Genomic DNA, 22,952 nt, shown 5'->3' on the forward strand with positions numbered 1-22,952 from the left:
ATGAAGGCTGATATTCACTGATGCAGACATTTATTTAACAAAATAGAGATTTATACCTTACAAACTAAATGATTTGATAGAAAGAAAGCACAGGGATGTGTGTGTATGAAATGTGAAATAAACCTTAAAGGAATAGTCGAATGAGTCTCACAAAATATTAATTTCAGAGTTCAGCATTCTGGTCATATATTTTGCTGTTATTTCATCCCACTCTACTTGCTATTGCTTAAATGTAATTTTAAAGAGGAACTTTAAAAAGGATCGTCATTGACTGAGATGTTATGGCTCACACTGCAGGGTTTTTTTTTTATTTTTGAAAGAAGAACTGAGGAGAACTGAGGAGGATTTAAATTTGACTTGATAAATTATGCAAGTACATGTTTGTGTGAGGGAAAACACTTACAAACTGTTTGTATGGGTCATTGCCATTCTTTTTTTGCTGAAAGCCATTTGTGTCTATTTTGTCTGGATCCTTCATTATAGCTTCTAGGTCCTGTGCATTTTGAACAGCAATGGATATCATCTCCTACAATATAAAGAGAAAAATAATGATATACTTCAGGTCCTAAATAGTCTTAAAAAATACCCAGTGGAAACATTATTTAAAAGTTTGCTTTGAAATGCTTTCAATTAATAGAAATGCAATCAAATTTACAGTGTTGCACAATGGGGCTCTACCTTTTCCCCCAAAACACTAAATAAACCCTCAATAGCTAAAATAATCTCAGTACTTTCCTATGTATGCACTGGAGATATTGCTAAAATTGATCCATGCAGTCATTTTGAGGTTGATTTTGAGGTCTGTCATCGGTCATTTTTATGATTTTGCTTATTAAATAGAATGAATTTATTATTCATTTATGAGACATTATCTCCTAGATCAGAAATCATTACATATATGTGACCCTGGACCACAAAACCAGTCTTAAGTCTCTTGGGTATATTTGAAGCAATAGCCAAAAATACATTGTATCAAAATTATTGATTTTTCTTTTATGCCAAAAATCATTAGGATATTAAGTAAAGATCATGTTCCATTAAGATATTTTGTAAATTTCCTACTGTAAATATATCAAAACTTAATTTTTGATTAGTAATATGCATTGCTAAGAACTTAATTTGGACAACTTTAAAGGCAATTTTCTCAATATTTAGATTTTTTTGCATCCTCAGATTCCAGATTTTCAAATAGTTGTATCTCGGTCAAATATTATTTATTCAGCTTTCAGATGATGTATAAATCTCAAAAAAAAAAAAAGACCCTTATGACTGGTTTTGAGGTCCAGGGTCACATATTTTGAAATCACCATGTACATTCGTGTCAAGGTGATTAAATTAAAGGTTTTTAGAAACCACTGATTAAATGCAAGGAGGACGGTATTTGGGGTGCAAAAAACATCCACCATAAAAACCTACTGTCGTCAAAATACACCACCCAAAACACTGTTTGAAATTTATCTGTACAAATATTGAGGTTCCAAGAGGTGCATCCTCCTTTTCTAAAAGCAAAATAAGTGTTCTTATGTTAGAAAATACTTTTAAGGCAAGACACCACAGATGAACAGGATAAAAAAATTAACTAGATATCACCATACATCCCCAGTTGATTGATATATGTTTTCTGAAATGTTATGTTTAAATATGCGAATGAGGAATTGTCTAAATAAATATGTACAAATTTGCATAAATGTCCAAAACAGAACACTGGATAAAACCATGTTTAAAATTGGTTGACATATTAAAGTTACATTTTTTTTTTATTAATTTAGTTTTTACACAAACACTTAAAACTATATTTTGGATGTTTCAATTGTTTCATTTGTCTAGACTTAATTGTATTTATTTTTGCATGCTTAAAAATATTTCACGTTTAATAATGCATCTTCATACCTGAGTATAGAGCAAGTAACAGGTGATGTTTTTCACTAGCTGTCTCACAACTTTCTCAAGGCTACGGAAAAGTTTTTCCTCTTTGTCAAACTCTTCATCTCTCACCTGTGAAGACAGAAGCCATAACAATACACTCACACTGCCTTTACAGAGGTAAAACATGGTTATTTTAGCCTTGTTTCATTAAAGTACCTGTGGCTCAACACCAGTGAGAATCTTGAAATAGCTTGTCAGCCGGTCTGATTTCTTCCTGATAGAATGAATGTTGAACTTGTTGAGTTTACCGATCAGTGAGGTCTCATCGTCACTCCTCTTATACTTCAGCACTAAAACAACACAAGTGTCCTTTATTTGCATACTTGAAAACTCCCAAATCAAATAGAAAGAAAGAATTTGTTAATCTAAGCTGATTTGACAAAAGATTTCTTTTTTACAGTGTACTTGACATAGTTAGTGAAATATCATGTGCATGTCTCACCTATGTCTTTCCTCCTCTTGAACTCATTAATGTTGATGTTAATAATCTTTACAGTGGTCAGAGCTTCCTGTAAGGGTCTGTTGTCAGGGTGGTTCGTGGGTGTGGCATTCCACAATTCAGCCAATAGCAGCGGGTATTTCATGATACGCTGCACTGGTTTAATGAGTAGAGAGTCCATGTCAAGCAAATTGGGCTTCCCTCTAAAAATGATATTGAATGAAGAAAACATTAAAAAAGGAACATGGTACACTATATACAAACTGTATAGATGACTTTTATGATGTTTCTGTAGCACAGCTGGTACAGCATGGTGTTAGCAACAACAAAATTGCAGGTTTGATTACAGAGTTATCAGGCAATGCCTTGCTTGAGTACACTCTAGGTTGTGTTGAGAACTAACATAGATCTATAAACTAACATTCATGTTTATGATTATGAAATATCTGAATGAATATTATTTATGACAATGTTTAAATTAGAAAATGCATACTTACTCTTGGTCATATATTTTCCTGTAAGAGAAGAGACAACAAATCATTAATGTGAACTTCAGAGCCAAAGGCCTAAACATTACACACACACTCTAAAAAAAAAAATCTGTATAAATACTGTATAAATATACTGAATTATTTACCGGTGTTTTACTAGTATTTTGAATTTTACACTTCATTGCATTGTGTTTTAGAGTTAACAGAAATGTCTGTAAAATTAATGGATAATGTTGTGTGTAATGAGCTGCCAGTACTTTTTTACAGCTTTATTTTTTACAGTGCGTATATCTAAGACATAAATGCAGTCAACATTGTTACTTGAGTGTGGATATGCATCTTCTAAAATGCTGCTGGATGTCTTCCTGTGCTTCATAAGACTTGAGTAAAGTATTAGCCTCGTCATGATGATAGCAGTAAATTTTGTAGACCTCCTCCATGACAGCTTTGGCTTGGATAAACACTTCTCCTAAAAAAGGTCAGACTGCATTTTTAGGCATAATTCTATGAAGTTTAAAGAGGTCACTTTTTAAAAATAAAATTTTAAATACATTTTCAAATATTTTAATCTGAAAATCTTCATATTTGTATCATTTGATTTTTTTTTTAATTGAAATTAAAATTAGATCTTAAAATGATTTTATAGGATTTATTAATTTTATGAATATTTAGCTTAATAATAAACATGAATAAAGTAATATTGGCTGTTGCTTTACAGAAATGTTGAATATCATTAGTCATTATCACTCTAAAACATTTTTGTCTTTTAATGCAATGCTTGTTAGTCAAATATGCCTGTTTGAATTTTATTTCAAAATTACCTATGAGTTGTGTTTCAGGGTCAGGGTCAGCTATGGCATCTCTTAGTCTTTGGAGCAGTTCAGCAGAGACAACACACACAGACTCAATGTTTGTGAACAGTCGATCTACATCCACCACCTATGAAAAAACCCATCAGACCCCATTTAAATCAAACAAGTTTTTTTTTTATTGAAGTGGCAACACTATATACTGATAGATTTTATTTATTTTTTTACATATTTGAGAGAATACATCTCTTCAGAAATATGGTTGTGGGACTGTGAACATGCCTGGGATGCTCTTAAAGGAAGCAGAACCTCGCTAATGCAGAGCTCCAAGTCCTTCTGATAGTCCCCCTCTGTCCTAACCAGCTCCTCAATGACCTTTGACCTTTTTATCATCCTCCTGTGGCGGATCTCTTCTGGATCCATGGCTGGGGACGTGGGTGAGGAGAGATCATGGGGGGACATTTTCTCTGATGTGAGAAAGGAAAAAAAGAGACAAATTATGCTGTTTTGATTTACACACAAAGTTAAATCCTGTTAAATTTACAGTAAAAAACAAACAAACAAACAAACAAAAAAATGGGCAGCTGTGGTTGTCAGAAATTTACCATAAAAAATATGGTGACAGCATTTTAGGTATTATGAAATATATTGCCTGTATATTTTATACAACCTTGTATTTCATCAAGTGATATAATGTTTATATTAGGTGACCTTAACTACTATGTACATTTAAATGAATCATTTGATACAATGCACTTATTGTGTACATACATGTTTTTACATTGTTCTTCTATTTTTTAAAATACCTATATGTAGTTACATCTGCAATGAATTTCTGTAATTACATTTATAATTACACTGTTGACCCATCCCTTATACCTTAACCCAGGGGTCTCCAACCTTTTTTACTCCACGGACTGGTTACAGTTTTGAAAAAAATCTTGCGGACCGAGGGTTTGCGACGTAAGCGCAAACCCTCATACATATGTATCTTAAATCCAGGGAAGCATGAAAGAGGAATAACTCGGTATGCCGCGCTGTCTGAAACACGTCTCTATGCTTGTGCGCGCTTCGGGTGTATGCGAGTACAGCGCGCAAGTAACGAATTGAGTTCTGTTTCGTTTCTTCTTCTTGTGGTTTGAAATAGCTTGAACGTGTAAATTGGCAAATTAATCTGCGAATCACACGCCGAATGGTGGGGTCTGGACTTGATCACGGATCAACTGCGATCCGTTTAAAGCCCTAGCCATGACAGATCAGAGCAGTATTTTATTTACTAATTTAACATGAAACCATCAAATTGCTACGCCATATCAATCGCATACAACGAAAATACAGAATAATTAGAGCAATCATTTACGCACAATGACAGAGCGTCAAATCTATACACATTCCTCCAGAATGACCCGATATAAATTCTTCCACGGCCGCGACCCGGTAGAAATTCTTCCACGGCCCGGTAGTGGGTCGCGACCCGATAGAAATTCTTCCACGGCCCGGTAGTGGGTCGCGACCCGATAGAAATTCTTCCACGGCCCGGTAGTGGGTCGCGACCCGATAGAAATTCTTCCACGGCCCGGTAGTGGGTCGCGACCCGATAGAAATTCTTCCACGGCCCGGTAGTGGGTCGCGACCCAGTAGAAATTCTTCCACGGCCCGGTAGTGGGTCGCGACCCAGTAGAAATTCTTCCACGGCCCGGTAGTGGGTCGCGACCCGGTAGAAATTCTTCCACGGCCTGGTAGTGGGTCGCGACCTGGTGGTTGGGGACCCCACCCTTACCTACCCATACCAACAAACCTGTCCCTAACCCATATCCCACCTCAACAGCAGCATAAGTGTTTTACAATACAATATGAACAGGACAAGTAAGTTACTTATTTTTTGATGTAAGTACATAGTAGGGCTGTATATGTATTGCGATATAATTTTTTTCAATAACGTTGATATGATTTTTAAACACATTTCCGATATACATTACCAGTGTTTCTCATACATCGATTTATTTGTGGCGTTTGACTTTGTTGAATAAACATGAGCACTACACCTTTCAAAATGCGTTGCGGGTGTTTTATATGAATGTGTCTCTGAAGGGAACCGACTGTCTTCAGAAAAGTTTCGATGACATTTTCATTTGATCTGATTAAAGTCGCGTTCATGAGCGGAGCTGCTTTGATTACAGCCGTTACCGGGGAAACCGCTAGTTCTGCTGCTCTCACAGCGCCTCCTGCTGGCAGACAATCAGATTGCATTTTCAAGAATAAGCCCGTCTCAAGCAACATGCAGCAACTCGGAGCACTATTCATACTCTTTATCCTGGCTGAAGCACATCTGTTTCAATCTATAAGAACAATCAGCCTACACTACCAGTCAAAAGTTTTTGAACAGTAAGATTTTAACGTTTTTTTTTTTTTTTTAAGAATTCAAGCCTGCATTTATTTGATCCAAAGTACAGCAAAAATAGCAAAATTTTGAAATATTTTTACTATTTAAAATAACTGTTTTCTGTTTGAATATATTTTAAAATGTAATTTATTCCTGTAATCATTACACTAGTCTTCAGTGTCACATGATCCTTCAGAAATCACTCTAATATGCTGATTTGCTGATGATCAATATTTAAAACAGTTGAGTACATATTTTTCAGGATTCTTTGAATAGAAAGACCCAAAGATCAGCATTTATCTGAAACAAAAAGCTTTTGTTACATTTATACACTATTCCATTCAAAACCTTGGAGTCAGTATAATTTTTTGGAAAGAAATTATAAAATTAATACTTTTATTTAGCAAGGATGCTTCAAATTGAGCAAAAGTGATTGATAAAGACATTTATAATGTTACAAAAGATTTGTATTTCAGATAAATGCTGTTTTAAAAAGAAACCTTGGCAAAGAAAACTTGGCTGTTTTCAACATTATAATTCATGTTTTTTGAGCAGTATATCAGAATATTCAAATGATTTCTCAATGATGCTAAAAATTCAGCTTTGAAATCACAGGAATAAATTACATTTTAAAATATTTTAAAATAGAAAACAGTTATTTTAAATAGCAAAAATATTTCAAAATGTTACTGTTTTTGCTGTATTTTGGATCAAATAAATGCAGGCTTGGTGAGCAGAAGAGAATTCTTTAATAAAACATTAAAAATCTTACGGTTCAAAAACTTTTGACCGGTAATGTATGTTAGCCTATAGTTTGAGTTAAAGATATTAATATTAATAAGATGTTTATTTGACAGTGACTTCACATTTCTTGTTTGTATGAAGGCTAAATACAAATAAAAGGTGAACATTATTTATTTGTGCATTTAAAAAAAAATATATATGTAGTTTTATAGGAGGAAATTTAGTAGACTTGGCAAATTTATTTTTCATAAGTTTGTAGGTACAGACATCTGTTGCGGCTATTCTTGGCAGTTTTTATGAGGCTTTTTTAAAATAGAGTTCATTTCGATATCGGAATTATATCGTATCAACCGAAATTAAGAAATATATTGTGATATAAATTTTGGCCATATCGTCCAGCCCTAGTACATAATAGTTAAGGCCACCTAACATAAAGTGTGACCATGTTAATAATGATATAATGTTACATGAACTGCCAAAATCTGTTTTGTACCTTAAAATGTACTGATAACTATCATAATAATACAGGTTGTAAAACAGAAAGCAACATGATGAATCAAAATGCTATCAAGGTAACACAAAAATAATGCAATAAACATTAACTATATTACAGAAAATGCAACATAAAACAACATAAAACCCTAATGTATGTTACTGATAACAAAAATAATTCACTGTAAATAATGCCTAGTTTTTATTTCCAAAAACCATTCATTTTATTTTTTTAACAGTAAAATTACATTAATTATAATGCAATATTATTTACAGTTTTACATTACATATGGAATAGTATCTTACTGTTTTTTTTTTTTTTTTGTAAAAATTACAAACAGTTTTTTAGTGTAAACTGGATTGTTGTGAAATGCAAACAATCCAGGATTTAAAATACAGGTATTTCTCTGGGGGTGGGGGGGAATGCAAAATGCACTTGGACTAACCGGAAAAGCTGACCTAGAGTGGTACTGACCACTATTATGGGTGCACAAAAGTAAATTACAGTATTTTCATTAGTAGAACAGAATATGCTCAAATTGCATTCAAATCTAAGTAAAAAAATAAATTAAAAAATGATGTCTTGCTGCTGGCAATAAGTTGAACAAAGCAGGTATGTACTTTGGGAAGTGAGATGATTTTTTGTTTCCTGATCACCTCAATATGACACTTCCTCTTACAGAGAGAAACACAGAGAGGCTACTGGCAAAGGTGGGGCCAGGTGTCATATTACTTTTTGTGATGTAATTGCTGTCTAGGCCTTATATATTTTAGTACTTGAACATCCCAAAGATACAGTAGATTTAGTGTTTAAACAGACTAATCATTAGACCGAATTTCAATAATTTCGGATGTAAATAAGGATATGATTGCAAGAATGCGAGGATTTTCCCTTGCATTACATGGTAATGACACTTCTAAAAAGATCCAATCCTACATTTTCCACAAAGTTTAAAATTCAGTAACTTTAATTACCCTGGAAACAAAAATGTAACTTATTCTGTGTGAAAAAATGTAGTGCACAGGCATAATTTGAGGAGCAAGTCTTAGACAAAGAGTTTGGCTATGACAATGGAGGAGTTGTATTTCACTCATCCCATTCACACAGAATCATAGAACAAATCTCTGCCCTACAAAATCACCATAACTTGTTCATTATTCAGAAAAGAGTGACACATGACACCAGACTCAAGCTAATACAGTAGATTTCCTCAGCAAATGCTTCATCAGAAATAAATTATTCTCTAGTGAAGCTGCATTTTAACTGCCTGAGCAATTTAGACTGGCAGAAAGAAACATACAAAGCCTTTCACAAGACTTTTCACTGAAGTCCGACTAATGGAAACTTGTGCCGCACAGAACAGATCACATTTCTGCAGGAAAACGTGACCTGACTGAACTCAAGCTCGGAGATGTGCTGCAAGTTCTGTGTGTGTTGATTTACCTCCATCGATAACGATTTGCCTATTTTATTTTAATTATTTTCAATCATTTGACAGCCTCAAGCAAGATTCTCATCCTATTCTCTCTGCTTGGTTTGACTCAATAACACAAAAGAAAACATACAGGATGCAAACATATCTCTTATACACACACACACACACACACACGTGGAACCTGCCCTGCAAGTGCCCATTAAGAGCTTGTGTCTCATGTGATCAAGTGTTTGCTTTAGACATTTATTTTTATTTTGGGAAAGACATGAAAATATCATATTTCAAACAAAGTCATACTAACTTGCTAACACAATATTCTTTTTCAATGAACCTATTGTTTAATTTGATGTATGAATGATCTAGCACACTTTTTTTTAGCACTTCCTGTTCATGGATCAACATTTCCTCAATGATGTCATCATATTTGACTTGAAATGTGTCATATGACATACAGCTGGCTGCCAAAGACATACTAAGAAATTTAAATATAAATATAATTGATATAAAATGGCTTACAACACTGTGCTGGAATCATTTGCAGATATATTAATAACGAGGAGTATTTCATTTGAATAGCTAACATATCTAGAATTTAAAAGTTATGAAAATTATTTTAAAGTCTGATTGGTAATGATTGTATAGAAAAAGGAACTAAAACTGCTAACATATTCCTTGTTGCCAGCGTTTCAGGTATTCAGTACGTAAAATGGTTTGTTTGCTTTTCAAAGATATAGCTGTGAAGTCTCAGAATTCTCCTTCACATGATTTGAATGAATGACAACTCATTTTATATAAAAGCTATTGTCTGCAAACTAAGCTTGAATGACAAGACTGTCCACATATTTTGTAAGATGTCCTCAATGGCATGACATTCCCCGTTCACTGGTTAAACTAGTTTTTGAAGTGGTGTCATTTTGAAGTTAAGATTATGATGACTCTTACATATCAGCGCGACCAGACTGTGACATGATGTTCTCAAGAAAATTAATAAATGAACAACTATATATTTCTCACATTATTTCTTTTTCATTGAGTTTAAGGCTCTAATAAAGCAAAAAGAGTGCAATTTGGAATAAACTAACTTAGTAGATGCCTAGAAACTTCCTGATAAAGTAAACAACATAGGCACTGTGGCTGAGCTTGTTTACGACTGTTCCACAGCTATGTTCTGCACTGTGGCCGAGGTTCATTTTGCATATGTGACATCAGTCCAGTGGGAATAGATCTTGCTCTGTAACGTAACAACGCAACAGGTGCTAAGCATCAGCACACATACATGCCCTCTTTTTACTTCGCTGCATACAAAGATCTAATGGAATTTGAGATGGGAGGCTTTACAAGAGTATAATTGGTATAAAACCAACTCTGTGCTAACCTGCTGCTCTGCAGGATGACAGAAAAAATGACTAAAAACGTGTTGTAGTTTGCATAACAACTGTGTTTATAAGGTTAGCAAGGGTTTGCTACAAAAATATTCTGTTTAACCACTTTAAGAGAGCACTGCTTTATACAAATTAGCTTAATACAGCACATTCAATTTAGTTTGTGACAGAATAATTACCTTTAAGTTTAGCACTATACTCTGTCTTGTCAGAATGGCATCTTCTCACCAAGGTTGCGATGCTGATGTCACCTTTGGAAGCGTCATCATCCACAATAGTATCTGTCTTCCTCCTTTCCAGGTATCTTGTAAAAAGTCTGTTTCTCCTTTTAATGCCTTTATCCTTCTCTTTTCTCTCCCCCTTTTCATTCTGTCTGTCATTCCCACTGGCCTGGTTGGGATCCATGTTGACCCCTTTCTGCTCCCTCTTGTTTGGCTGTCTGGTGTAAAGGTGAAAAAGAGAGACAGAGAGGGGGAGAGTCTGGGAAGAGGAACAGGTGCAGTGTTGTTGCTGCTGCTGCTGTGTACACTAACTCCATGCAGGTAAACCCTCCCCCTCTGTTTCCGCTATACCTGCCTCAGAAGAGCTGTAGCCACACCTCCTTCACCTCTCTCTTTACAAAAAACACACATATGAAGCTAGAGATGGAGTTTGGTCTCCCTTTAGGTGAAGATAGATGCTATGAAACAGGATTCACACAGCATACTACTTAGCAGAGTGACTTGAATTTGCAAGGTAGCATTTGCATACCTGTTGGACATGTGGAATACAGAGTATTCTATCTATATCTGAAACCCATATCTGAAACAAACTTCAATTTTGGTTGATAAGCATACCTTCAAATTTTGGTTGTCATAAGTGTGTGAGAAATGGGATTATGTGTGCAGACAGAGTTAATATTAAACAAGAAGGAGGGTCTGATGACTTAACTTTGAAGGGCATGACAAAGGTCGACATAAACAGGCCTGCAAAGTTTTCGATTTGTGTCAACATTTACAAAGCATTGCGACAACGCTGGTGTATATAGCAACATTAAGACCAAATGTGTAAATGCTGTCAAATATGCCATATGACTGTGGCCTCTCAAAGAAGTTTTGCTCTATTCTGGTTATTGTTTTAATAGATCAGATTTCATATCAAAACTCAAACTGACTTTAATGAGAAATGATTGAGTCATTTTAACTCCGACTATCATTCATGAATACATTCATGGTGTCAGCTGTCTACGTAAAAATGTAGTCAAAAATGTCCCATATACAGGGATGTGAATGGATAACGTACCTTTCATATGTGGAATCTGGTAAATCTGGAATTATGAGCTGCATAACAATGTGTGTCTGATGTAGATAAAGAATGAGTGAATGGATGCATTCATCCTCCCATTACAGAGAGAAACAGCCTCAGAATGTGTTAATTCTGCCTACAACAGTTGTTAGGTAGACTGTTTTTCAATTTTCATTTTCAATTTTTTTCAAATGAACTGGAACGAACTAGCGGATCCTTTTAGAATACTGAGGAAAATGGGGGGGGGGGGGGGGGTCGTAATCAGCAGTTTTGCCAAATCAGGAAAAAAATACGGCATGTTAACAGCTAGTGATGGCAGGGACTGTTCCATATACATAATGAGAAAACTGTTTACCTTTTTTTCATTTGGGGATAGGTAGATAACAGTATTTGCAGACTGAACCGGACTCAATTGTTTTAAATTTGAATGTAGTCAGTCCTTGATTAAGAGTCATGAGGGTGGAAGTGTGTCATAATCATGTGATACTTAGTCCACAACCTGCAGCTACGGCTCTGTTTAGAAAAGCAAACAAAAGGCAAGGAAATTAACTAGGTGAGAGAAAAAAAGAAAAAACCTTCAGGGATAGAACAGCTTCACTAAGTCACTTTCTTTAAAGGGACAACTTTGTACCTTAATCCCCTGAAGCTTCATTGAAGTACCCAGTTGGTGATATGACTTTGCATTTGCAAACGTAACTCTTCTGCAGATGACAATCTGATTCAACACCAAAACCAAGTAAAACGCTGTGGCATAAATGACTCACTCAGGCTGTCACATACTGGATGGAGAGGCATACAAGGATGAGTAAGGTAAGAGATTCTTTATTAAACTGAAGGCAAACTCAACAGGTAAGTGCAATAACTCAGATTTCAATGAAGCTCAATAAACTAAGGAATCAATCATCTTCATCTTTCCCTTACAAACATAAAAACAAACAAACATTTTAGCTCAATACTTGTATAATAAAAACATAAAATTTGTATGTTTGTAGTATTAGTATGTAAGTAATAGTATTGCTCTTTTTGTGAGCAGACAATTAAACTATTTTTGGATTTATTTGTTGTTGAGTCTATGAGTTTAGAGTCAATTAACCCCTAGTGCTATGTTTTGAAGGTGAATCATAAGTTAATTTTTTCAAAATGTATTTATTTACTGCTGATGAAACAATAAATAAACAAGGAACTCTGTTTTTTCCTGACCTGTGTGGTACCTGTACTCTTCTGCTACTGGTAATATGATTTGCTTGATAAAGGTTCTTGTATTAGTAAAGCTTTTATGCATTGTTTATGCATTGAAGTCTTTTGCCTGAGAAAAGGGAACTGTTGATATTGTACCTGCATTTCATTAAAAATGAACAGTTTTCCTTCTTTATTAGGCCCAGTTTGACTAAAACAGATTACAGAAGTCAAAGGTCTTCTCAACATTTGTGATATCACAGTTGATCTAAAAACAGATAAAGGAACACTTTTATATAGGCCTACATATAGGCCCAATGAATACTTGGTAATGCACCATCTGTTGTATGAATTAGATGAACAAATTTGTTTCGATTTAGTACATTAGTTGAAATAATAAGCAGTTTACACTAATAAACACACCACATTTCTGTATTAAGGTGAACACACTGGAGTCTTTAGGATTCTCCTTTAACTCAAACATGTTGTGGGATACATTATCTTCCTACTTTAGTGCACCACTGGAGCTTATTACTGCTAATGATCACATCTACCTGGATCTAGTTTTATAGGGGCTTGAATTGACATAGGCTATATATTTGCACAGTATTGATTGGTTGGTTGCCTTTAATCTTTGTACAATAACAAGTCTTTATTGTCTCATTTCCTACCTGGAATGCATTTATGTGAGGTTAAAATACATGTTATGTCAACGTGCAGAGTTTTATAGTTAACCTCTGTGCAGCTGGTGAGATCAGTCCTGGTTTGTACAATGTAAATATTTCCAGATACTGACACCTTTTGAGCTGTTGGCCAGGTTGTTTTCTTCTGCATTTGAGGATGCATTCAAAACTTCCTGCAACGGTTGTGGTTGTGTAGCTGGGAAACTGGCTAACATTTTGGTATCTAAAAACGTAGGATTTAATTGTTCTCTAAACATCTCTCAAATATGACTTGCACAATTTGAAATGGTTAAGATACATATGAGCAAATGAGATTTTAGAGGAAAAGATTATCAGTGAATAATAAGTTTCATTTCAGTTTTCTCCTCACACAAAGCTATTGGATCTCAGAATACTTGAAGTACAGTGTGTGATTGGTTTGGACCACTTTAATACGTTTATAGGGAGTTTTGACAGCCTGTGGTCAGCTTCCACTTTTAAATGTATGGAAAGAGTAAACATTTAATTAATTTGCATCTGCTAAGAATGTTTAAGGTTATAGCCTATATTCTTGTATGTAACAACAAAACAAAATGGTGAATCTGTGGCAATGCAGTTACCTACATAATTTCTACATAATTTAAAAATCTGAGTTTTTAATCTTTAATTTTTTTTAGCAGCTATAGAAAGACGAAGAACGCCCCCTACCGAACACACATCAGCTGCCTTACATTTGCCTAATATTTTGTATTTGTATAACTACATGAATGGTTCTTTTTTAATTAAAATAGCCCTAACCCTAAATAACAACAAAAAAAATTGCATATTTGCTTGGATACTTTGGCTTAACCTTTTATGTGAGTTACGGTCATCTGGCTATAGGTGGCAGTATGGAATATCTAAAAGAGATTTTGTGACGCGTAATGTATGAGACGTTCAAACGCAAGCAGGGATATACATCGATGTAAACAATGCGTTCAGTTATTCATACTGCCACGAGGTTTTCTGCTGCCTTCTTCTCTTCACAGTCCTCTCGGAAAAGCACGTCTTTATTTTCAGCTGCTTCCATTCAATTGAGAACAATGGCGCATTACGTTACAGAACCGAGAGGACGACCAAACTCTACTGACCACAGGGTTTACTTGAGTAAGTTTGCCCTTCTCATCTTTTAATGCCATTCATAAAAACGCATTATAAACGGCTCACACCTCTCAAATAAAATGATTATTGGTGACAGAACGTTACGTCGCTGTTTGTGAACGTCATAAACAAGAGACAGAACATGCATGCATTTAAATCCTAACGATTAAACTATATAGCTAATTTGCCCATTTCGCGTTGTATTTTGTACACTTTACGCTTACTACATATGGTCTAGCAACACACAAGGTCTCATGGTCGTTTAAACACAGAATAGAGGATACTTCATTGATACCTTGAGATGAATGATACAGATTGTAATATTTGCTTTGCAGAAACTTCAGATGGAAAGTATTTATCCCCTTTCCATGACATTCCTCTGTATGTTGCTGATGAACAGGTTGGTATAATGTACTTCAAGTCAGTGATGTTATGTAGTAATAAATACATTAGGAATTGATTGAATAACCTAATTGACATCAAGATAACAGACACAATTCTTACCCAGTCTATTTTCAAATTTTGTTGGCGTTATGTTTCTCAGGAATGTGGTGTTCCACCAAAGAAGTTTAAAACGAACGAGGTAACCATTCATCATCCACACATTTTGGGACCTTATTGTCGCAAAATAGAAGTGAATAATGTTGTGCTGTCTTTAGCAGATATTGTTTAATATGGTTGTAGAAGTACCTCGTTGGTCAAATGCCAAGATGGAGGTAAGTATATTTTTACAGAGTTGTAGCAGTTTTTCTAGTGTCTGACTGTGGCTTAGAGATGACCAGCAATTCTCTATTTCTTAATTTGATTGATCATTTGGCAGATTTGGCCAATAAATAAGAAAACTAATTTAACATTGAATATAAGACTTGCATGATAAGAATAATAGAAACGATATACAGGGTTGCCGCGGGGTCTTAAAAAGTCTTAAATTTAGTAGCATCAAATTTAAGGCCTTAAAAAGTCTTGAATTCTACAAGAAAGTCTTAATTATGATTTCAAGAGGTCTTAAGTTTGGAGACGGAAAGACCATAATTGCGATATGGCTGAATATGGCGATTAAACTTAAAAAGGCTATGATTTCATTAAATAAACATGATTTGTGTAAATTACTGTCTTTATCGGGAAAACCGTAATATTTCTGCCAAATGCGACACCTGCTGGCAGAGAGTGAATCAGTTAGCAGTAGGGCTGGGTATCGTTCAAAAATGTTGAAACCGATACCGATACTTTTTTCGATACCAATTTTATGAAAACCATTTTAACAAGATTACATTATCTCAAAAAACTTTGGTTTTATTTTTTTCAACTTGTTGACATGTATACAGACTCAAAGACTCATCTCCTGAGCCACAGCACAAAGGAACAAAATATAGCCAACACAATAAATCAGTAAAAATAATTTTAATAAAAGCTCAAATAGTTTTCAGTTTACACTAGTGCGTGCTCATTTTAAAACGCATATCTCAGACAGAATCATAATTTCTATTCATTTATTCTAGGTTGTTAAAGACTTCAAGAAATTTTAAATCTTTATCCACTTTCATAAGTGGATTTTATTTGACTTACTTTACTTTTGTCATTTAGCAGATGCTTTTGTCCAAAGCGACTTACAAATAAGAAAAAGTAACTAAAACTAAAAGTTACAACTCTATAAATACTATATACCTACATATTTAAGAAAATAAAGAAATTAAATAAAATTGACACATGCATATAACAACATTCTTCTATCCATTGCCGGTGTCCCTGCCCGGCAAGTCACGGTAGAGTTGATGGTCTTTACACTCTTCGGTCTTCACACTAAGAGGACGACTGCCACGACCGCTGCCGCGGTATAATAACCTTTTTTATACCAATCCAACAAATCACCATTTCAATTCAGCTGGACCCACTTTCCTGTTTATCAACTAAAAATGGCCAAGCAAGTGCACACACTGACAAGATACGCGATACAGTACGAGACCAAACGCGATTTCAGCATCTCTCACAATTTTCAATTTTCTTTCACAATATGTTTTATTGTTATTAAATTCTATGTTGTACTATGTCTAATTATTTGAATGCATAAAACTACTTAGTTAATTCAAATTTATTCTTAAAACAGCCTTATGAAATGTTTTCTTTTTCATCAGAAATTCTGTGTTCTGTATCTGGTTTTCAAATGAAGGCATAAAACATTAATTTCATTTTTCTTTTAAATTATTGAAAATAAAACATTTATTTTGGCAAACAAAATCTTACTATTAAAATTAAAACATGGAAGAAATGTTGTGTGATCATTAATTAAAAAATAAGAGTTTTAATAATTTTAATAGTAACCTAGTAGTAGCAGTATGTACACTCTGCTGAACAATATTAATTTATTTCTGCCGCAGTGTCTTCCAAGTTAATCTGAACTTTTATTTTGACGGGTTTCCGGGAATACCTTTACAGTTCTGTGTGTATATGATATGACGCAAGTTTTACTCAAATCAAACGGTAAAATGCTCATGAAGTGACTCTCAGAGCAGTTCTAGAGCTGTTGTTCATGTGTTTATGTCCTCATTTAGTGAGACGGCAGACGCTGAAATGTCACGCGAGCTTCAGTCTGTGTCAAGTAAGCGAAACTGCGCGAAATGGAGAGCAGACTGCTCCGTACGCTTTCCTGATTGATCAGTGTTTGACATTTCTCTCGCGGATGTCAAACACTGATCAATCAGCACCGCGTCACTTCTAGTCAAACACACCTAGTGCTGCAGGCTTATTGGCTCACTGACGTTAATGAGATTAACCCATTAGGTATCGAAATTTGGTACCGAACGACAAGACGTGTTTCGATACTCGGTGGTATCGAGGCAATTCGGTCGGTGCCTAAAAAGTATCGAACTCGATACCCAGCCCTAGTTAGCTGAGGTTAAACTAGTGCGAGTAGAGTTTCACTGCACGATTCGGTCTATTAAAATACATTTAGAATGATCACATAATTTAAGATATGGGGGCAGAAAATGTATAACCTATATTTATATCATTTCATATAGTTAATATCACATGAAGAGTGCCTTTTTCTCTCTCTAAAAATCGACATGATTACAAATGTACGGAAGTTCTAAGCGGCCATGCATTATTATAATTTTTCTGTCTTGTTTTCTCGTTATCACGACTTAATTTTCTCGTGATCTCGACATAACGAAAGTTGTTTTCTCGTTATCACGACTTAATTTTCTCGTGATCTCGACATAACGAAAGTTTTGTCGTTATCACGACTTAATTTTCTCGTGATCTCGACATAGCGAAAGTTGTTTTGTCGTTGGCTTAAAGCTAATAAAACTCATAAAACTTGTTGGAAAAGACTCATTTCTATCACTGCTGTGAACTGACCACACAAAAAATCAGGAGTCAGCTGTCCACGGTAATCTTTAAGATATCAGCACAATAACACACTTTGCAAATTATCGTTATCGATAAAATCCCAGAAAATATCAAGATACATTGTTTGCCAATTTCGCATGCCCCTAATTCATGTTATTTAATTTATATAATAATTTAATGGTAATAATTGTTAAAATCAATATTATTAATACTTTTGACTTATCCATTTTCTTAAAAATGGTTTAAAGGCTGAAATGTAAAGTTTATCATTTTACAAAACTTTGTTTTTGTGAAAACTGAATTGTAAATGATGCTTTTTACAGTCATTTTACAGTTTAATATGGCACTATAGACATTGCCCTACCCCGCTCATATGGTATTAATTTTATTTGTGCAGGTCTTAAAAAGTCTTAAATTAATAAAGTAATAATAGAATAAAAAAATATATTAAAAAAAAGTCAGTTTTTTTTTTTATATATCAGTAGGTTGCCAAAAGGAAGATTTATCTGTCAATAATAATTATAAATAATACCACATAGCTAACCATGTAAATATAGCCTAAGTTTGTATCTGGGCTGTGTAGCTTTTATACAGTAAGTACCAAATCAATCATAAAAATTACATTTTGATATTAAATTTAAAATGTTAATCCTTTAAATACTGTATGTTATGATATTGTACATAATGCAATAGTATGTTATTAGTATGTTGTTTTATTAGTATGGTTTTATTTTTTTTGTCCACAGATAGCAACAAAGGAACCACTAAACCCGATCAAGCAAGATGTGAAGAAAGGCAAGCTGCGATATGTTGCTAACATTTTTCCACACAAAGGTTACATTTGGAACTATGGTGCTCTTCCACAGGTGATGTCATGGTTTTGATTATGGCTATGATTTTCAAAACCGTTTGCAATTTGATTTGAACATCTTAATTTTACAGTATTCTTGCGTTGTGTGTGTAATTTTTTTATATTAATTCTGTCACACTATATAATTTCTAAAAATATTGTTTAAAGACATGGGAAGATCCCAGCCACACTGACAAGGAAACCATGTGCTGTGGAGACAATGACCCCATAGACGTGTGTGAGATTGGCTCCAAGGTGGGAACCACTGGTTGATAAAAATATTTTACAAAACTATTTAAACCATTTAGCTTTTTTTTTCACACACACACACAAAAAAAATCCTATATCTAATTTCAAAACACTGAAACCTTAAAATCAATATTTCTCAGTCTTTTTTAAAATGATTTTTTAATGACTTTTCAGTCAATCCTCATATTATTTAGTATAGCTCATTGACGGTTTAACCTTTTCCCTTCTAACACTGTGTAGGTGGCATTTTTGGTCCTTTCCATCAGTTTATTATCATTTTGCATAATACATTCTTCTTTCTTTCCTAACACAAATTGGTTATGGGTCTGATTACTACTACTCTAAAGCCACTGTATATTTCTGTGTCACAGGTGTGTGTAACAGGGCAGGTGATTCAGGTTAAAGTTCTTGGAATTCTGGCTTTGATAGATGAAGGAGAGACTGACTGGAAGGTAATAGCCATCAATATAGAAGACCCTGATGCGTCAAGCCTTAACAGTGAGTAGTTTTTAAAAATGTTTGTTGTTATTGTATTATCAGCATTTATGACTGTGTAATCTCAACTAGTGTATCTTTAACAGGTATTGAGGATGTGAGAAAGATTAATCCTGGTCACCTTAAGGCTACTGTGGATTGGTTTAAAAAATATAAAGTGCCAGATGGGAAGCCTGAGAACCAGTTTGCATTTAATGGACAGTTTAAGGATAAGGTAGTGTATCATGGAAGATTGATTATGAGAGAGAAGTGGTAATCCATTTAATGATCAATTATCTAATGTCAACGTTGTTAATATGTTAGGAGTTTGCTATAGAAGTCATAAAATCAACACATAGCCACTGGAAAGCATTAGTGTCGAGAAAAAAGATGAAAGGTGATGAGATTGTTTGGTGAGTGTAAGATTTGATTTTTATTTCAGATTTATTAAATGACAGCAGTTTCTCTTTGTAATACAGTTTAGTTTTTCTACATTTTCAATTGCTTGATATTGTCTAGTCATTTTGAGGACCATTTTGATTTTTGTGACTATTTACTTTGATCCATCTCTTTCTTAGTCAAAACACTTCCTTATGTGAGAGTCCATTCAAATGCAGTGATGCAGAGGCCAGTACCCTAGTTGAAGCTGTGAGTATTTATGTCCTTTCGTACTAGTTAATTTTTGCCATTTGACAGAAGACAAATACTCTTTTGCTGTTGTAGGCTGCAGAATATGGGGAACCCCTCCCAGTACCATCTGAAGGTAAAATTGTATTAAAATGTTTTTCAACACTTTTACAAGTTACATGACTTTAACTTTGTTTCTATTTTGCAGTGGACAAATGGCACTTCTTCACAAAGTAAAAGATCATTCTTCACTCTCTGCAGTGTCATCTCAGAAGAAGGTAGAAAAGGCCAATGGATGCCTTTACATGGGTTCAGTAATGTCCCTGGTGCAAAGATTTTTGTTTTATTTTTTAAAACATTGCTTTATTTATTAGAACAAGATACACACACATACACAAACAGACATCTCTCATTCATTTGGTGAAATGACCAAGTTATTTTTGCAGTAACATTGGTGAATATGTTTGTTCATATGCACGTGTTTCAGTTCCAAAGCTCATGTTCATACCTTAAAGCAGGGTTCCTCAAATCTTTCCCTGGAGGGCCAATCTGCCACAGAGTTTAGCTCCAACCCTGATCAAACTCACCTAACTGTGCTTTTCTAATTATCTTGAATAATCTGATTAGGGTTAGAGCTAAAATCTGCAGGAGTGGGCCAGATTTCAGGATGCCTGCCTTAAAGGAACACTCCACTTTTTTGAAAATAGGCTAATTTTCCAACTCCTCAAGAGTTAAACAGTTAAGTTTTACAGTTTTCGAATCCATTCAGCCGATCTCTGGGTCTGGTAGTAGCACTTTTAGTTTAGCTTAGCATAGATAATGGAATCGGATTAGACCGTTAGCATCTCGCTCAAAAATGACCAAAGAGTTTAGATATTTTTCCTATTTAAAGCTCGACACTTCTGTAGTTACATCGGGCAGTAAGACCGACGAAAAATGAAAAGTTGCGATTTTCTAGGCCGATATGGCTAGGAACTATACTCTCATTCCGGCTAAATAATCAAAGAACTTTGCTGCTGTACCAACCAGCAGGCCCAATGATATTGCGTAACGCCTGAAAGTAGTCACCAGTTATATCATAACTAGTTACCTAGCTGGGGACTACTTTCAGGCGCTGCGTCATATCATTGCGCCTGCTGCACCTATGGTACGGCAGCAAAGCTCCTTGATTATTACGCCGGAATGAGAGCATAGTTCCTAGTCATATCAGCCTAGAAAATCACAACTTTTCATTTTCCGTCAGTCTTAGTACACGATGTAACTACACAAGGGTCAAGTTTTAAATAGGAAAAATATCAAAAACTCTTTGGTCATTTCCGATTCAATGATCTATGCTAAGCTATGCTAAAATTGCTATCGCCAGACCCAGAGATCGGCTGAATGGATTCGAAAACGGTAAAACTCAACTGTTTAACTCTTGGGGAATTGGAAAATGAGCCTATTTTCAAAAGTGGAGTGTTTCTTTAAAGGTTGAATAGTTAATCACTACAACTTTGAGGTTTTACTTTTTCTTTTTTTTCTTCTTCTTCAAAGTGCCTTTTCATGTGTATTTTTTATTTCTATTTCTATACCTATTCTGACAAGTCATGTAGGAACAAGTGAACAAGCTTAAGCTTAGGTACAAATTTAAGAAAACCTTTGGTTTGTAATTACTGACATTAGGAACCAATGTAAATTGGGTATTAGGAAAAGAAGCGTTTGTCTTGGCAAGGTGACCAAGAAATCAAACTCTGTAGCAAGAATGTGAAGTTCCATGCCCGATTTAAAAAAAATAAATAATACTCCTTTCCCTGGAATGTGTACCATCAGAGTCAAGTACAAGTATACAGGAAATAAACTCGATCAATCTTTTTTGTTTTCCATGATAATATATTTACAAAATAAAAAGTGTGTAAATTGTAACTTTAATAAAAAAAAAAAAACTTAATTACTTTATTAATATATTAAATGTATTCTAATTTAAATCTTATCAGTTATTGTAAACACTTTTCACACCCTTTGTTAGTAATCTAAAATAATGAAATGCAAAAAATAATTATAAATCAAAGTGTTGTAAAGAAATAATGCATCAACGCTTCCAAGGGTCAAATACTTTTGTAAGCACTGCTTGTTATTGTACCGTTTGCAAATTATAAATAAAACCATATTATATGTTTGGTTTATTTAATCATTAAAGGAGTCAAAATTATCAATATAAAGTTGCACATTTTACAGTAAATTCTTGAAATAAATATAATTTTTATTAAAAAAACCCACATTTCAGCAATATTAGGAATGATAACAAATCATAACAAACAGCTTTCAAATAAACTGCATTCAGTTCTTCAGTACATTACAATACTTACAGTATTCAAAGCCATTCTTAATTCAATGTTTTAAGCATTACAAATTTGAAGGGAAAAGGGGAAGCAATACAAAAAAGCAGAAAATAGCACATTTAAACCTTTAGTGTCTAATGGCAAAATACCAACAGGTGTACATAAACAGCTAGCTTAATGTAAAAGTTGTGCACCCCAGTTCGTTAGTTGAAGTCAGAAAGTCATTCAAGTAAAGTTGACTCCACTCAGAAACTCTCCGAAGCATCTTCAAGTATGGCTATTCTTGTCACTCACTAAATTTGAACCACAACTTTCTTTTGCTTCATACACAACCTGCTACTCAAGCTGGGTTCTGTACACGGAAATTAAAACTACAAAATTGGAAGCTTCTTTCATAACTAATCAGTACATCAGTGATTTCTAATAAAAAACAAAACTTTGCTGTTGTATTCAAAAATTCAGCATTCAAGAAAAAAAAATTAAGTGACCTGAATACCAACAAGACAAAGATTTTAGGGGCAAAATCTAAGATTATTATATGTGGAGTGATGGTACTTTTAACATGTTAAATTAAACTTTATACATAACATGGATTTAGACTTCGGCAATGCAAGCATGTGGTATATACAATGTAGCATAATCTATTTAATTTACAATAATCTACCTATTTTTAATTGTTTTTTTTTTTTTTTACATTTTTTGTCATTTCTGAAAAAACAAAT

At 34.3% G+C, this 22,952-nt stretch overlaps 2 protein-coding genes across 6 annotated transcripts in view; one reads left to right on the forward strand and one right to left on the reverse strand.

The window, feature by feature from the left end:
- Positions 1-10,646, reverse strand: part of LOC306872097 (rho guanine nucleotide exchange factor 38-like) — a 16,442-nt gene extending 5,796 nt beyond the window's left edge. The window contains exons 1-9 of the mRNA XM_079420483.1: positions 10,282-10,646; positions 3,948-4,132; positions 3,678-3,795; positions 3,178-3,325; positions 2,863-2,880; positions 2,369-2,568; positions 2,083-2,216; positions 1,891-1,995; positions 404-526 (exon numbers count right to left, since the gene is read on the reverse strand). Coding sequence (XP_079276609.1) covers positions 404-526; positions 1,891-1,995; positions 2,083-2,216; positions 2,369-2,568; positions 2,863-2,880; positions 3,178-3,325; positions 3,678-3,795; positions 3,948-4,132; positions 10,282-10,507 — 1,257 coding nt within the window. The 5' untranslated portion in view covers positions 10,508-10,646. The remainder of the gene's footprint in view (positions 1-403; positions 527-1,890; positions 1,996-2,082; positions 2,217-2,368; positions 2,569-2,862; positions 2,881-3,177; positions 3,326-3,677; positions 3,796-3,947; positions 4,133-10,281) is intronic.
- Positions 10,647-14,129: 3,483 nt separating this feature from the next.
- Positions 14,130-21,818, forward strand: LOC306873168 (inorganic pyrophosphatase-like). Of its 5 annotated transcripts, none has more exons than XM_079422260.1 (12): positions 14,130-14,370; positions 14,700-14,764; positions 14,909-14,947; positions 15,027-15,080; positions 18,459-18,578; positions 18,731-18,817; positions 19,183-19,309; positions 19,393-19,520; positions 19,610-19,698; positions 19,864-19,933; positions 20,009-20,048; positions 20,121-21,818. In XM_079422260.1, exons 1-12 carry the CDS (start codon positions 14,196-14,198, stop codon positions 20,147-20,149), a joined length of 1,023 nt encoding a protein of 340 aa, XP_079278386.1. In that variant the 5' UTR covers positions 14,130-14,195; the 3' UTR covers positions 20,150-21,818. The 5 variants fall into 5 exon arrangements, with proteins under 5 accessions (XP_079278386.1, XP_079278384.1, XP_079278382.1 ...); XM_079422258.1 differs by having other exon boundaries at positions 15,024-15,080; positions 20,121-20,254; XM_079422256.1 differs by having other exon boundaries at positions 15,024-15,080; positions 20,009-20,145.
- Positions 21,819-22,952: the final 1,134 nt, after the last annotated feature.

The sequence above is a fragment of the Barbus barbus genome, assembly GCF_936440315.1.
Source record: "Barbus barbus genome assembly, chromosome: 7".
In the NCBI taxonomy this organism is placed as follows: Eukaryota; Metazoa; Chordata; class Actinopteri; order Cypriniformes; family Cyprinidae; genus Barbus; species Barbus barbus.

Bases quoted from the DNA above. Each gene is read 5' to 3' on its own strand.
- LOC306873168 (XM_079422256.1), top strand. From the start codon at position 14,196: ATGCGTTCAGTTATTCATACTGCCACGAGGTTTTCTGCTGCCTTCTTC. The intron at 14,765-14,908 runs GTTGGTATAATG...TATGTTTCTCAG, and splicing joins TGTATGTTGCTGATGAACAG to GAATGTGGTGTTCCACCAAA. The intron at 19,934-20,008 runs GTGAGTATTTAT...TTGCTGTTGTAG, and splicing joins CCAGTACCCTAGTTGAAGCT to GCTGCAGAATATGGGGAACC.